The sequence below is a fragment of the Eriocheir sinensis genome, chromosome 10 (assembly GCF_024679095.1).
Source record: "Eriocheir sinensis breed Jianghai 21 chromosome 10, ASM2467909v1, whole genome shotgun sequence".
Lineage (NCBI taxonomy): Eukaryota > Metazoa > Arthropoda > Malacostraca > Decapoda > Varunidae > Eriocheir > Eriocheir sinensis.
Genome location: NC_066518.1, coordinates 4110275 through 4123123, shown reverse-complemented (window position 1 = coordinate 4123123; position 12849 = coordinate 4110275). Strand labels below are relative to the sequence as shown.

Below are 12849 nucleotides of genomic sequence, written 5' to 3'. Positions count from 1 at the left end.
ACTTTTCGTATGATGAAAGAAAGGCTGTAACAGGTTATTCGTTTCTGAACGTTTCATTCACTTTTAAGAATGTTTAGTACCTCAAGCTGCGGATCGAGCTATATTTAGAATGTAGTTGTGCTATTGCCACGTTCTTTTAATGGAAGTTGTCGTTTAAAAGTTTATGAACGATAGCAAATATCCCAATTACGTAGCTCTGTAAGTAATTAAAAGCTAACACGTATGGAATGTAACAGGTCTAAGTCAGGGTCAAGGGCAAAAAGTCAAACGAAGTGACACACCTCCTATGGGTGTTAGATTTTCATGAAAGGGTGGCTGTGTCGGTAACAAAGAGACTCTCCTTGGTCGGTGACAACTTGATGGCGCCATTCAAGGATCCACTAATATCTGGTGAATATACAAACATTCCGTACGTGTCTCTCCACTGCTGTCATATAGCTTGTGAAGAAGAGTTAGGGAATATTAAAGATAAGAGGCTGTACGTGGCCCTTGAGATAAAAAAATAAAAAAAATCCAATAGACAATTATCTTTTTTTATGTACAGGCTTGAGTGCTTGAGCCACCCTTGGAGTAAGGGTTGGGTGGTATAATTGTACACCATGTGGCTAATCATCTATTACTAGGGCCTTCGGTATCATCAAGTCCGCGCTAATCACTCGGCCACCACCATCCTCGCTTGCTCCAAAAGGCGTACGTCACACTTCATGGCCGCATGTCGATCCGTGATGCGGCATGAGGGCAGGGAGGATCGACTCCTTCAGAGACACAAACCAAATGCAACGAGGAACACGATCTGAAAAGAAAATAATAATGCATATTGGTTAGTGTGCATGGTGTGCTGTTGTGAAATGATGATGATGATAATAATAATAATAATAATAATAATAATAATAATAATAATAATAATAATGATAATAATATTTTCATTATTATTATTATTATTGATATTATAATTATTACTATTACTATAGCTATTTTCATTGCCACCATCATTATTATTATTATTATTATTATTATTATTATTATTATTATTATTATTATTATTATATTATTATTATTATTATTATTATTATTATTATTATTATTATTATTATTATCATTATTATTATTATTATTATTATTGGTAATCATCATCATCATCACCACCACCACATCACATCAGCAGCAGTATCATTTATTTAAAATAAACAGATGAATTAATTACTGCTCGTAGCATGAAGATGAACAGAAAGAGTAGCGTAAATGATTAATCAAGCCCCCAGCCATTGTTTCCCACGTGTTCCCCTGAGTGTCAGCGACTCGTGCGTGCAGGTGGGGGTGAGAAAGGTTCCTGCTGTCACCTGACGCCAGCCAGCGTGGCACAACACGGAAACGTGAGGGTGCGGCTCAATTTGAATATTGTGACACGGCGACCATGCCTCTCGCACGCTCCTTCGTAATTTCATATATTAAAATTATTGCAATCTGGAAAACATTACTGAGTAAATCACTAGTTGTGATTTTCATTTCAGTTTAGAAATGTTAGCGAACAAATTAAGTCTCTTTTCTTCAATAATAATGAATATAGGTATGCAACTATCTTCCTCCTCCTGTGCTTCTGCGCTACTCCTAAACCTTAATACACTTTTTTTTCGCACGATCTTCCTCTTTTCTCTCTGTTATAAAAAAAATAAAAAATAAACATTATAGCATGTTTTTATAGCATGTGGTATTTTCTACAAGATGGAGTACATTCCATATTATTTTCGAGAATATTATATCCAATTCAATTTTTGTGTGTGTCTGTGTTAGGAATAGCCACTCGATCTTTTCCACGTGTACAACAGGTAACAGCTAGGCAACAACAGGTGCTGAAGGAAACAGGTGCGCCCCACACCTGACGAACATCTGTGCTGGTGGCGGAGGTTATAATTTATGCTGTAGGTACACACATGCTGAAGGGAACGCACAAAGGGAGTATCGCCTGCAGGGTAACATGTCAGAGCCGTAGATAAGAATGAAGATCGAGTTAACCACTTTTCCGCCATATCTTTGAATCGCCGAGAAATTTCTCTTTTCTACACTCACACACGACCTCTGCGTGCAACGAAACACACGAGAAATTAATCCAGACAAGGAAAGGTTTTGCCGGCGCCGGGGGATCGAACCCGCGACCAGCGAAACGAGGTACCCCCCTCGCAAAGTGTGTTATGGGAGGCTCGCCCATTATGCAAGTCAGCTGCACTACATCTTGCCTTAATGCTGCCCATGCTCTCTGCCTCGAGCACTCCTGCCTGAACACAAACTGCTGGTATTGGTTGGCAGATAGCTTGTGTTCAGGCAGAAGCGCTGGGAAGGAGGCAGTAAGCACTGAGCAGGGCACTGAGGGCAGCATAGTAGCAAGATGGCGTATGGGAGCACATGGCAGCCAAACCCTCGATTTTTATCTACAGCTGTGTAACATGCTAGCGGGGAAACAACCTCACGCAATCCTTGCACGCCACGTCAGACATCTTTGTACCAGGGTCTATTCAAGTTTTTCATGTCCATTTCATTTAGCTAAATTTTCAGCATTTCAGTTATTTTTACACCTAACATCAACGTGTGCATTCAGGTCACCCATATTCCATAACAATCACTCGGTGGTAGGCTATATACCGTACACCACAACGTCACAACTATTGTTTGTTAATATATCATAATTTCCTCTGTTGTCTCTCAGAGTTCTTTTACCTTCCACCAGTAAGCCTCCTCCCAGTTTCTCTTTAGATGTAAGAAGTATAACAAAGACTGAATGGATTGATTGATTGATCGATAGTTTATTGTGATGTTGAATCTTGAATAAATTGGTATGTGAAAAAAAAATATTGCCGTGAAACATTTCGTGGTGATTGTGTATGCCAGATAATGTTTTGTTTTTATTTTCCATTATAGGAGGTAAGGCCTTTATAATCAAAATCAAGGCCCATATATTCTCAGACGCATTCGGCTTTTAATAGTCACAGAGGATAATAGTCGGCTTCACCTTCCGGCAGTACAATAAAACTACCCATGGAAATACTCACAACCTCTACGAAAGCCTTATCAAATGTGTGGGTGTCACAGAGTTATATAACGCTGTGGTGGGCGTAAGGTCAGGCTGGGTGCCGCGTGTGCCATGGTCGCCGCCCCCCGCCCCAGGCCTGGGCGGCGCCGGTAAAACAAAGAGTTTCTGGAGAGCATGTGTAGTGCAAGATGTAGGCAATGACATCTTGCCCCAAGTAGTTGAACACCGACTTTCTGCATGTATTGTTTTCCTCGCTTGCTGGGGAGAAATTTCAAGCCACCTGTGACATCAAGATCAGGATCAAAATCAACCTGAAAGTAAGGATGGACAAGTACCGTTAATTTGAGTACCAGTAGTCCCGGTACCGAAAACTCAAGTACCGTTAGTACCGGTACCGGTACCCGAAGGAGTTTTTTTTTCTTAATGACTTCTGATGAAATTCCCAAATAAATTTCCCGTAAAGAAAACTCTCTCTCTCCTTCAACTTAATATCAACTAGAGTAGAAATGCAACGTTAAGGAGCCTTCTGATTAATGTAAAATCACTTAGGTTTAAGGACAGACCACCTAGTCTGGACCATGGGGTCTGTGTGGTCTGATTTTCTATGTAAATCTCTCTCTCTCTGAATGAAGTGAATATTTATTTTTTCGATAAAAAAATAGCATGTATAGTTATTATGGATGTACTCGATCATAGTCTAATAACAATAACAATATTTATTAGCAACCTAAAAAAAAATCGGACATGAAGAATTATCAATAAATCCAATAAATAAATCCGAGCAACTGGTACCGGCACCGAGCAATCTGGTACCGGTACCGTACCGTTTAGCTGGTACCGGTACCTGCCCACCCCTACAGTGGTAAGGTAAACATGGCGGCCTCAGCGACGATAGTGCAGTGCCGGACAGTCACGACATCGGCGATTGCTTACGGCAAAAGGAACTTCAGGAAATTCCCTGTCTACGGAAAGAGAGGAACCAAACAGTTCAAGGAGACACCAATACAGCATCTAGAACCCGAAATTCAGCGAAGATTTGGTTAGTAAATTGTGAAGCTTCTCATTGTGCTTCTTCCCTGTTGTCATAGACCTACTGGATATGTTAAGAATAGTGGCAGTCTGGCAATCTTCAAGAAAGCGCTGAAGACTCACTTATTCACCAAATCCTACGATTTTGTTAGTCTCCATTTTAACAAACTTAAAACCTCTGTCAGTGTGGAGGGCTATGAAGACCAGGAAAACTGTGGCATAAAAGTATGCATTGCTTTTTTTATTATTATTATTTTTTTAGGTGCTGCCCTTAGCACCAGGAGGCTTTCTTCAGGGGTCTCTTCAGTGACCCCAGCCTGTTAGCGGTGCAGGCAAATTTATTTGTAGTGGCTGCCATTATGTGACTCGCTTTGGCTGTGCTGCTCCCCGGTGCTCCTCTTGACCAATGTTGCTGAAGTTAGGATTGATTGAAGATCTGAGCAGCACGTGGGTAATCTTCCACCACCCGATGACTTAATATTGTCTAGCTTAATCCCTTCACTCCGGCGACGCCGACGTCAGTGTCCGATGGCGTCACCATATGGAAAGGGTTAGTCCTCTTCTAATCCTCTTCTAAACGTCTTAAGAGGAAATGGAAGAGGATTAAGAGAAATTTAGAGGAGGATTGAGAGGTTTAGAAGAGGATTAATCCTCTTGACCCTTTCCATACTTTGATGCCGACGTCTGTGTCACGGAGGGAAAGGGTTAAATTAAGTCATTCTGTGATATTTTTAGTAAAATGTATTTTTGTAAAATTACTCACACACACAATGCACAAACTCTAAATATTCCCATTCCAATCTATTTATAAATTCTTCTGTAATGGCTTCCTGAGTTCCCTTTGAATGACAATTTCAGAAATATGTATATGTATAAGTGTTATTCATTTATTTTTTCTCTGGCAATCACTGGTAAACGTTGGAACAATCTTCCTTCGTCAGTATTTCCTTCTGCCTACGACTTTAAAAGAGGAGAATATCGAGACACCTGCCCTCCTGAAATTCACCTCTATTTAGGCCATTCTTATAAACTTTTTTTTTTTTTTATATAAGGACAGTGATTAATGGGATTTTTTCTCCTTGAGCTGCTTCCTTTACTGTAAAAAAAAAAAATGAACTTGCTGTCCCTAGCTTCATTATGGTTATCTGATAATTTAGAAGGACCACTAGTATCCGTAATACCATCTTTTCAAATATCATCATCATTGCACATTATTCTAAAATTTTGGTATGAAGCTATGAGAGAAAAACAGTAATGGAACATGAGTCACATCCTTAACTACCTAAGTATTCATGAATTCTTTGTTATTATTTCACCAGACAGACTCCATTTCCCTCTTCTAATGTTCCTACTAAGTGATCACACACACCTTGTATATTGTAAAATTCATCTGCAGTAACAAGGTAGAAATAGATTACTTGTACAGAATAAATTCAAGACTTCTCAAATTTAAATTTATTAGTGGGATACATATTGTCAGACAATTAAAATTGTTGAGTTATCATTTAATCCTATCAACTACCAATGTTTGCAGACAGAGGTGTGAGGGCAGTTGGTGTTTATGTTGGAAAGAAGTTTCAAGTTATTCCTGAAATGATTCCAGAGCTGATTGTTCCCGACCTTGAAGGTTTTAAGGTAAGTTAGATTCTGTCTCCCTTTTAGTGTTTTTTTTCTTTTGTGTATTTCTAATTTTCAAAATTTATCAGGTAGTAGATGTGTTGTTATGTATTTTACATTTGTTTTGATGACCCACTGGTCTTAAAAGTAATTATATTTCATGAACAGGAGGGGAGAGGAGAGCCTAAGTCCCATTCAGATTTTCTCATGACAGAACTTTAATGTTGTTGGTGGCTTATTCTCAGAGGGGCATTCACTGTTCTTATCCTCTTACAGCTGAATTCATGTAGATATTCCTTGGTAAATTTGTCATAAAGAAAATTGGTTGGGCTTGTTGCTAGTTTTAAGTAAGTTCTTCAAGTTATAAAATTGTTCAAGGAAATCAAAGGCATGTGGCAAGTGTTTGGCAATGTTCTTAATCATCCCTCAGGGACCCAAAACAGGATGTAAATACTGTGGTTTTATAAGTCATTTAAAACAACCCCCTAAATTGGGGCCTCTGTGAACAAGCTTTAAGGGCCACTTTGTATGCCAGTTAATATGATATGCTACACATAACCGATACTATACTTCTAATCCTCAAAACTTCCCTGAAAAAAATTATTTTCTATCTGTATCCCTGACACCCTTTTCTGTTGCGGGAACTTCAATCCAGGGGGTGGCTGTGGCAGAAGTGTCTCCATCTCTCCCTGTTCTGACACTCCCTCTCAGCACACTCAGTCCCACTACTTCCAACTCTCTCGCTGCAATACTCACTCAGCCTATTGATCCACTTCACAGGTGGTCTTCCCCTGACACCCCCTCCCTCAATCCTTCAAAAAGCTAATTTCTTCTATGTTAATGGACACTGCCACCTTTAGGTTAGGTAACTGCTTGGAGATGCTCTTGTTTTAGCATTCTCCATACAGTTTCACCATTCATACCCTTCCCTGTTCTAATTTGCTCAACTCACATATAGCTAACTGCCCCTTGACTAAACTTTGGCTATTCTCAAGTTGACCTAATGCATTCACTTACAATACTGTTTATTTTTGTTTTACTGACTGTTGTTACCAGATGATATACATAAATAAAATTTCCCTCTTCCAGCTCAAGCCTTATGTGTCGTATCGCACGCCAGATGTTGTACAAAGTGAGTTTGGGCCACAAGACTTGTTTTATGCTGTTTACAGCGAGAAGATTGCAGAAGATTTTAAGAATAACAAGCTTGATGAAAATTTAAATCCACTTGAACCATCTGATGAAGAACTCCTAACAGCAGAAGAGGCAAAAAACAAAGCACTATCAATAGGTTCAGATAGATTTACTTAGTTAGTGTCTATCATACTTTGAACAAATATTAAAATCACTGCTGCTTGTAATTTTGCTTGTAAATACATAAACATTTAAATATTTTGTAATGGGAGTTTCAAACATTCAACATATTCTTGCAAATTTGATTTAAGTGTACAATGAAATAATGGTCAGAAATTTTTGATACCTCAGTTGAATAGCATCAATTCCCAGTTCCTCATACTTGCACCGAGTCTATGTAACACTGACGTCCACTTCTCCATATATTTTCACTCTTCTTCAGGGGAAAGGTAGGGCTTGTTATTGATTATGACAGGGACGAGGAGCAGGAAGAAAGAGTGGGGGAGGTGGGTATGATCAAAGTCTTAACCCAGTAGCATCGACAGGCCAAATTTGTGGCTTTACTGTGTACCAGCGACGGGCCAAATTTTTGACATGATATAAACCCCCCAAAATAGATGATACATAAACTGATTATGAAATGGTTTGCATGAGTGATGATTTTTCTCATTTTTCCCAGAGCTACCGGGTTAAAAAATTCTACAATTATTGCCCTACACTGGTTGAGCTACCTTTAACTTTGCTTCAGCCCTGAACTCATTTGTTTACTCTATTATCAGTTTAAGGTTAGAATGGGGTTCATGGTTGAGAACTCATTTATTCATGTAAATATGTAGATAACTGACAGTAAGCTGGTAGGACAATAATTATTTAATCTTTTTATATATCAAGATTGGCAGATTATTTCCTTTCTTGACATTGAGTGAAATATTTTAGTTTTCCTACAAAAATTTCTGACCTCTTTAGATCACTAATACCATCTTCCTTGGGAGCTTTCCCTCTTCTCATATTTATCAGAGATTATGGTCAGGTCAAGGCTGGGCAAGGGAGTGGCTGCTGTCACATTTCTGCCAATACAAGTATGGCCACCAATCTACCAGAATGACCAACTCTTCTCGCTCCTTAGCCTCTCCTCATATCCTGCCTCCATGGTTCTTACCCACCACAGGCTAAGGGCCAGTGGTACGGAGATGAGTACCCAAGCCGAGCACATGTACAGTGTATGCACCCAACTCTACCTCCTTCACTCCAGGAAACAGGAGGAAATATTAGAGTGAGGATGTAGTAATTTAACCCGGTAGCTGTGGTGATCATGTTTCATAATTAACCTGGTAGCTGCAGCGATCATGTTTCATAATTAACCCGGTAGCAGCAACGTGCCAAATTTGTGGCTTTACTGTGTACCAGCGACGTGCCACATTTTTGCCATGATATAAACCCCCCAAAATAGATGATGCATAAACTGATTTCAAATGCGTTGAGATATATTATGAAATGGTTTGCACGAGTGATAATTTTTTTCTGTTTTCTCGCTTAGTGGGGCCTTTGAGAAACGTGATCCCTGCAGCTACTGGGTTAAAGACCCCTCTAAGTGAATTAATGAGAAAAAAATCATCACTCACACAAACCATTGTATGTATCAATGCATTTGTTATCAAATGCGTACACATTTTTGGGGGGGTTTATGTCATGGTAAGAATTTGGCCCATTGCTGGCATGTGGTAAAGCCACATATTTGGCCTGGCGCTGCTACTGGGTTAACTACTACATCCTCACTCCAATGCTCTGTGCTCACTTGAGATTGTGGTGGGTAACAGATGCTGAGCCGGAGTCGGATATGTCTCTGACTCCTTTGTTGTCAATTCTTGCATAAAGTAATTAGCAACACTGCTAGAACAATATTGCCATTTTATGGGAAATTTACACAAATTTGTGGGAGGCAAGCTTTAGTGTGAGATCTTGTGAGAAGCTTCAGATAATATAATTAATATGGATTCTTGTGGAAATGTGGATTATTACTCAGTAAATTAATTAAATTACTAGATGATGTCATACATGTACCCAACATGTGCAGTACCGGGCGAGTCGGATTCCTGTAATATACTTCTGTGCGTCTCCACTCTCGCCTCAGACCTCTGCATAGGGTTGCCAGGTCTGTCCTTTGAAGGGTCATGGTGTAGCGTGAACTAAGTGTTGCTAATGTAGTGCAGCATGACATGGTGTGGATGGGTGTTGCTGGGTATGGTCTTATATGGTGTGGGTGGGTGTGATATGTGATAAGGTGCAGCATGATTGAATTTTGTGTGAGGTATAATATGTGGTGTCGAGTGATGTGTAGTGTGCTGTGCGAGATGGTGTGGCTGGAAGTGGTGTCATGTGCGGTATGGAGTGACTGCCTATATTTACCTAGTTGGTTTTACAGGGCCTGGGCTTTATGCTCGCGTGGTCCCATCTCCGTTTCTGCATTTATCCAACTTTTCCTTAAAGCTTTGCACACTTCACCGATACTACATCCTCACTTAGTCCGTTCCAAACCTCTATATTTCTTTGCGGGAAGCTATATTTGTGGCTTTACTGTGTAGCAGTGACAGGCCAAATTTGTGCCATGATATAATCCCTCCAAAATAAATGATAATAATCTGATCACAAATGCTTCCATATATATTGTGAAATGGTTTGTGTGAGGGGTGATTTTTTCTCATTTTTCTTTTCTTTTTTTTTTTTTTTTTTTTTTTTTTTTTTTTTTTTTTTGCATTAGCCTATTCTTTCTCTTCTTTTCCTGATGGTGGATGGTGGATGGTCTCCCCAAGGCTCCTTGATGGTAGGTCCTGATGTTCAGTGGCTCTCTTCGCCGCTGGCGCGTTGTTTATCTTAAGCGCCATCTTGCACTCCTCATGCCAGCCTCCAGAGCAGATCTTTTCTTCCTAGACACTTGCTACTTGTTTCTTACCAGGTCAGGGTCAGTCAAAAAAATGCTCATCCCCAAAAAAATGCTCCCCTTCTGCAATTAACTGTCTGTCACCACTGTCACCACACACACCACAAAACGCCACACACGGAGGGACCGTTAACCCGGCAGTGTCGGTGGACCCATTTTTGGGCTCCCGCGAGTTGGTCCGTCGAAATGGCGGACCTTGTTTGGGACTCGCCTTAAAACGCCTAATTCAAGCTAATTGTAGGCGGTGGTGGCATAGAGCAACCCACCATGCATGCCCTGGGTCATTGTGGTGGGCAATTGATCTTGAGGTGGGCTTATTTGTCATAGATGGTGCTGTAAGGTCATGGCAGACTGAATTAGCTATCCATACAGTAATCACTTGTCAAATACCCTATAGTAGACAACAAGCGACTCGGCTAGATGCCACGTGTAATGAGACTATTTTGTAACAAACACCACCCAAAAAGAATGGAGTTTGAGTATAAGTGAATATTTTCAACGGCTTTATGGTTATGAGACGAGTACTCTGATATACTTTCCATGCTCTTAGTTTCAAAATGCAGTGTAATGTTGCCGTTTCTCGGCCACTTCTCGGCTTTCCCACAGCCGAAGCCCACGGGTTAAGAAACATGATCCCCGCTGCTGCTGGGTTAATATTTCACCATCTTCCATTTTATATGTCCATTCTGGTCTTCCTTCACTTTTTCCCATTTCCATAACATGACATTTCTTCACATTGAATTTCATCTCCCATTCCATACTCCATTTCCAAAACTTGTTTAGGTCTTCTTGCAGAATTTCGAAGTCTTTACGGTTTCTTATACTTCTTAGCAGTTATGAACCACCTGAAAACAGGCTAATATTACTATTTACTCCCTCTGGCATGTCATTAATATACACTAGGAAAAGTATTGGTGCCAATACCAATCCACTCTTTAGTTCTCCATTCCAATTTCATATCCTTAACCCGTGGGCTTCGGCTATAGGAAAGCCGAGAAGTGGCTGAGAAACGACAAAATTACCCTAAATTTTGAGACTAAGAAAAGAGCATGGAACATCCATCAAGAGTACTCCTCTCATAACCATAAAGCCATTAAAAATATTTATTTACTCAAACTCCATTTTTTTTGGGTGGTGTTTGTTATAACATAGAGTGTCTCGCGACGCGTGGCTTCTAGCCGAGTCGCTTGTTTACTATAGGGTATTTGACGTGATAACTGTATGGATAGCTAATTGAGACCTTACAACACCACCCATGACAAAAAAGCCCACCTCAATGACCTCGGGCATTCATGGTGGGTTGCTCTGTGCCACCACCACCTACAATTAACTCGAATTAGGTGTTTTATGGCGAGCCCTTTTTAGGGTTCACCGTACCACAGCCACGACTTGTGTAACCCCTAAAAAGGGTCTGCCGACGTTCCCGGGTTAACCACTGTTCTCATCTCTTCCCTTTAAGTAGCTTTCCATTCAGTTCATTTTCCCTTTCAATCCTCCTTTATTTTCTAGTTTCCATAGCAGTCTTGTATGTGGAACATCATCTTCAGGTCTGTTTTTTTTGTTGTATGGCGTGTCAGGGTGTGGTGACAGTTTAATTTGCCCTTCACAGTACTGCAGAAGTGGGGGATGAGCATTTTTTATTGACTCTACACCCCTGATAGGTAAGAAACTGACAGCAAGTGTGACATTCAGGATATCTTCCCCATGCTTCAAGTTATCAACCTGCCCAAAAGAAATTAACACCTGTGCCTGAATCTAATCCAGGACACAATTCATGTATATTAACCTGCTTAAATTGCTGGAACACTTAAATCAGTGGCTGCAGTATAAATACAATGATTCAGCTCTTTAAAGTAACTACAATAAAGTCCCTTCACCTATGCAAGTATCAGTCTTTTTAAAGTATTAAGAAGACAAAGGATAATAATAAGTTTAAATTACCAACAACATTTATTTCCTTTAAAGCCTCCATCCAAGGCAGACCTGAAAAGAAAGGAAAGTACATTAAACAGATGCAGATATTATCAATACAATCTTAAATTTTTAAAAACTTTCCACCAACTCAAACAAGAGGCCCCATGAAAGTAACTGAAAATACAAGTTAGTGTCTGTTCACAGAGCTTGTTCATCTGGCTCCTAGGCAGTGTTTGTTATGGCTCCTGTGATTGGCTGCACCCCTCCCTCACTCACATGTCATTCATGTCCGCCGTGACGCTACACACTTGTATTTTCTTCGCCATAGCTCGTCTCTTATTCACGACAGACCACTTTAGTTAGTACCGTTGGACTCGGCAGTAATTGCAAAACTCAGTTATGTTTCTCTAAACTCGATAAAACAAAACAGGAAATGTGATGAGTTGAATTCAAGACAGTCCCGAAATGTTTTAACAAACACTGCATAGGTGCCAGATGAACAGGCTCCATGAACAGACTATAGTTCAGAGCTTTTTGTGTTGTACGAGTCCTTATGAATTTTGATTAGCTTATATAATTCATAATGAAGCTGGATGGCTAGTTACAATGAACTTCCAAGCTAGAGCTGCAAGATTTTAATGCTTGCTAACTCAGCTTACTTAAACTGCCTTCGTTGTAAATCCGTAGAAATAGTAGAATAAGGACATGTTTGCGACGAATACGGCACAAGTTCTCTAATCATTATAGAGCCTTGCTTCCTTGTAGCATTTTACTCTTGCCTTCCCTCCTGGAACCAGTCAATCCACAAGTAAGTGACTCTGGTGTGGCGGACGGGGCATAAACTTTCTACACATAACTATGAAAAAGCAAAGCATCAGCTAATCGGAGAATAAATTTCAAAGTAGGACAGGTGTAGTAGTGCATCAAACCCTATGGGTTAAAATTAACAAGATTCAATACCCAATATGGGTGTTTAACAATAATTTACCAATATCCCCTCACCTAGCATGTACTTTATAAATGAATCTATCCCTTCACTCTCCCAAGAAGCAAGCCATAACCACCCTATTCCTCCCACCCAAGAACTCGGGACTAACCTTCACTATTAGAACCAGCTGCCAAAGTATGCCTATTCCCACCAATTAAATAACATCCACCAAATGTTGTAAAAAGCCTTATTATTTACACAAGT

The 12849-nt window shown here is 40.0% G+C and overlaps 1 protein-coding gene across 1 annotated transcript; it reads left to right on the top strand.

Annotated features, from left to right (window-relative positions):
• The first annotated feature begins 3872 nt into the window (after positions 1-3872).
• On the top strand, positions 3873-7071 carry LOC126996462 (39S ribosomal protein L41, mitochondrial-like). Its single transcript, XM_050856927.1, has 3 exons — positions 3873-4064; positions 5589-5689; positions 6761-7071. Exons 1-3 carry the CDS (start codon positions 3899-3901, stop codon positions 6980-6982), a joined length of 489 nt encoding a protein of 162 aa, XP_050712884.1. The 5' UTR covers positions 3873-3898; the 3' UTR covers positions 6983-7071.
• Positions 7072-12849: the final 5778 nt, after the last annotated feature.

What these genes read in the sequence shown, in the direction of transcription:
- LOC126996462 (XM_050856927.1), top strand. Translation starts at nt 3,899, where the DNA reads ATGGCGGCCTCAGCGACGATAGTGCAGTGCCGGACAGTCACGACATCG. An exon ending in CGAAATTCAGCGAAGATTTG is followed by an intron (nt 4,065 to 5,588) that starts GTTAGTAAATTG and finishes CAATGTTTGCAG; the next exon opens with ACAGAGGTGTGAGGGCAGTT. An exon ending in CCGACCTTGAAGGTTTTAAG is followed by an intron (nt 5,690 to 6,760) that starts GTAAGTTAGATT and finishes TCCCTCTTCCAG; the next exon opens with CTCAAGCCTTATGTGTCGTA.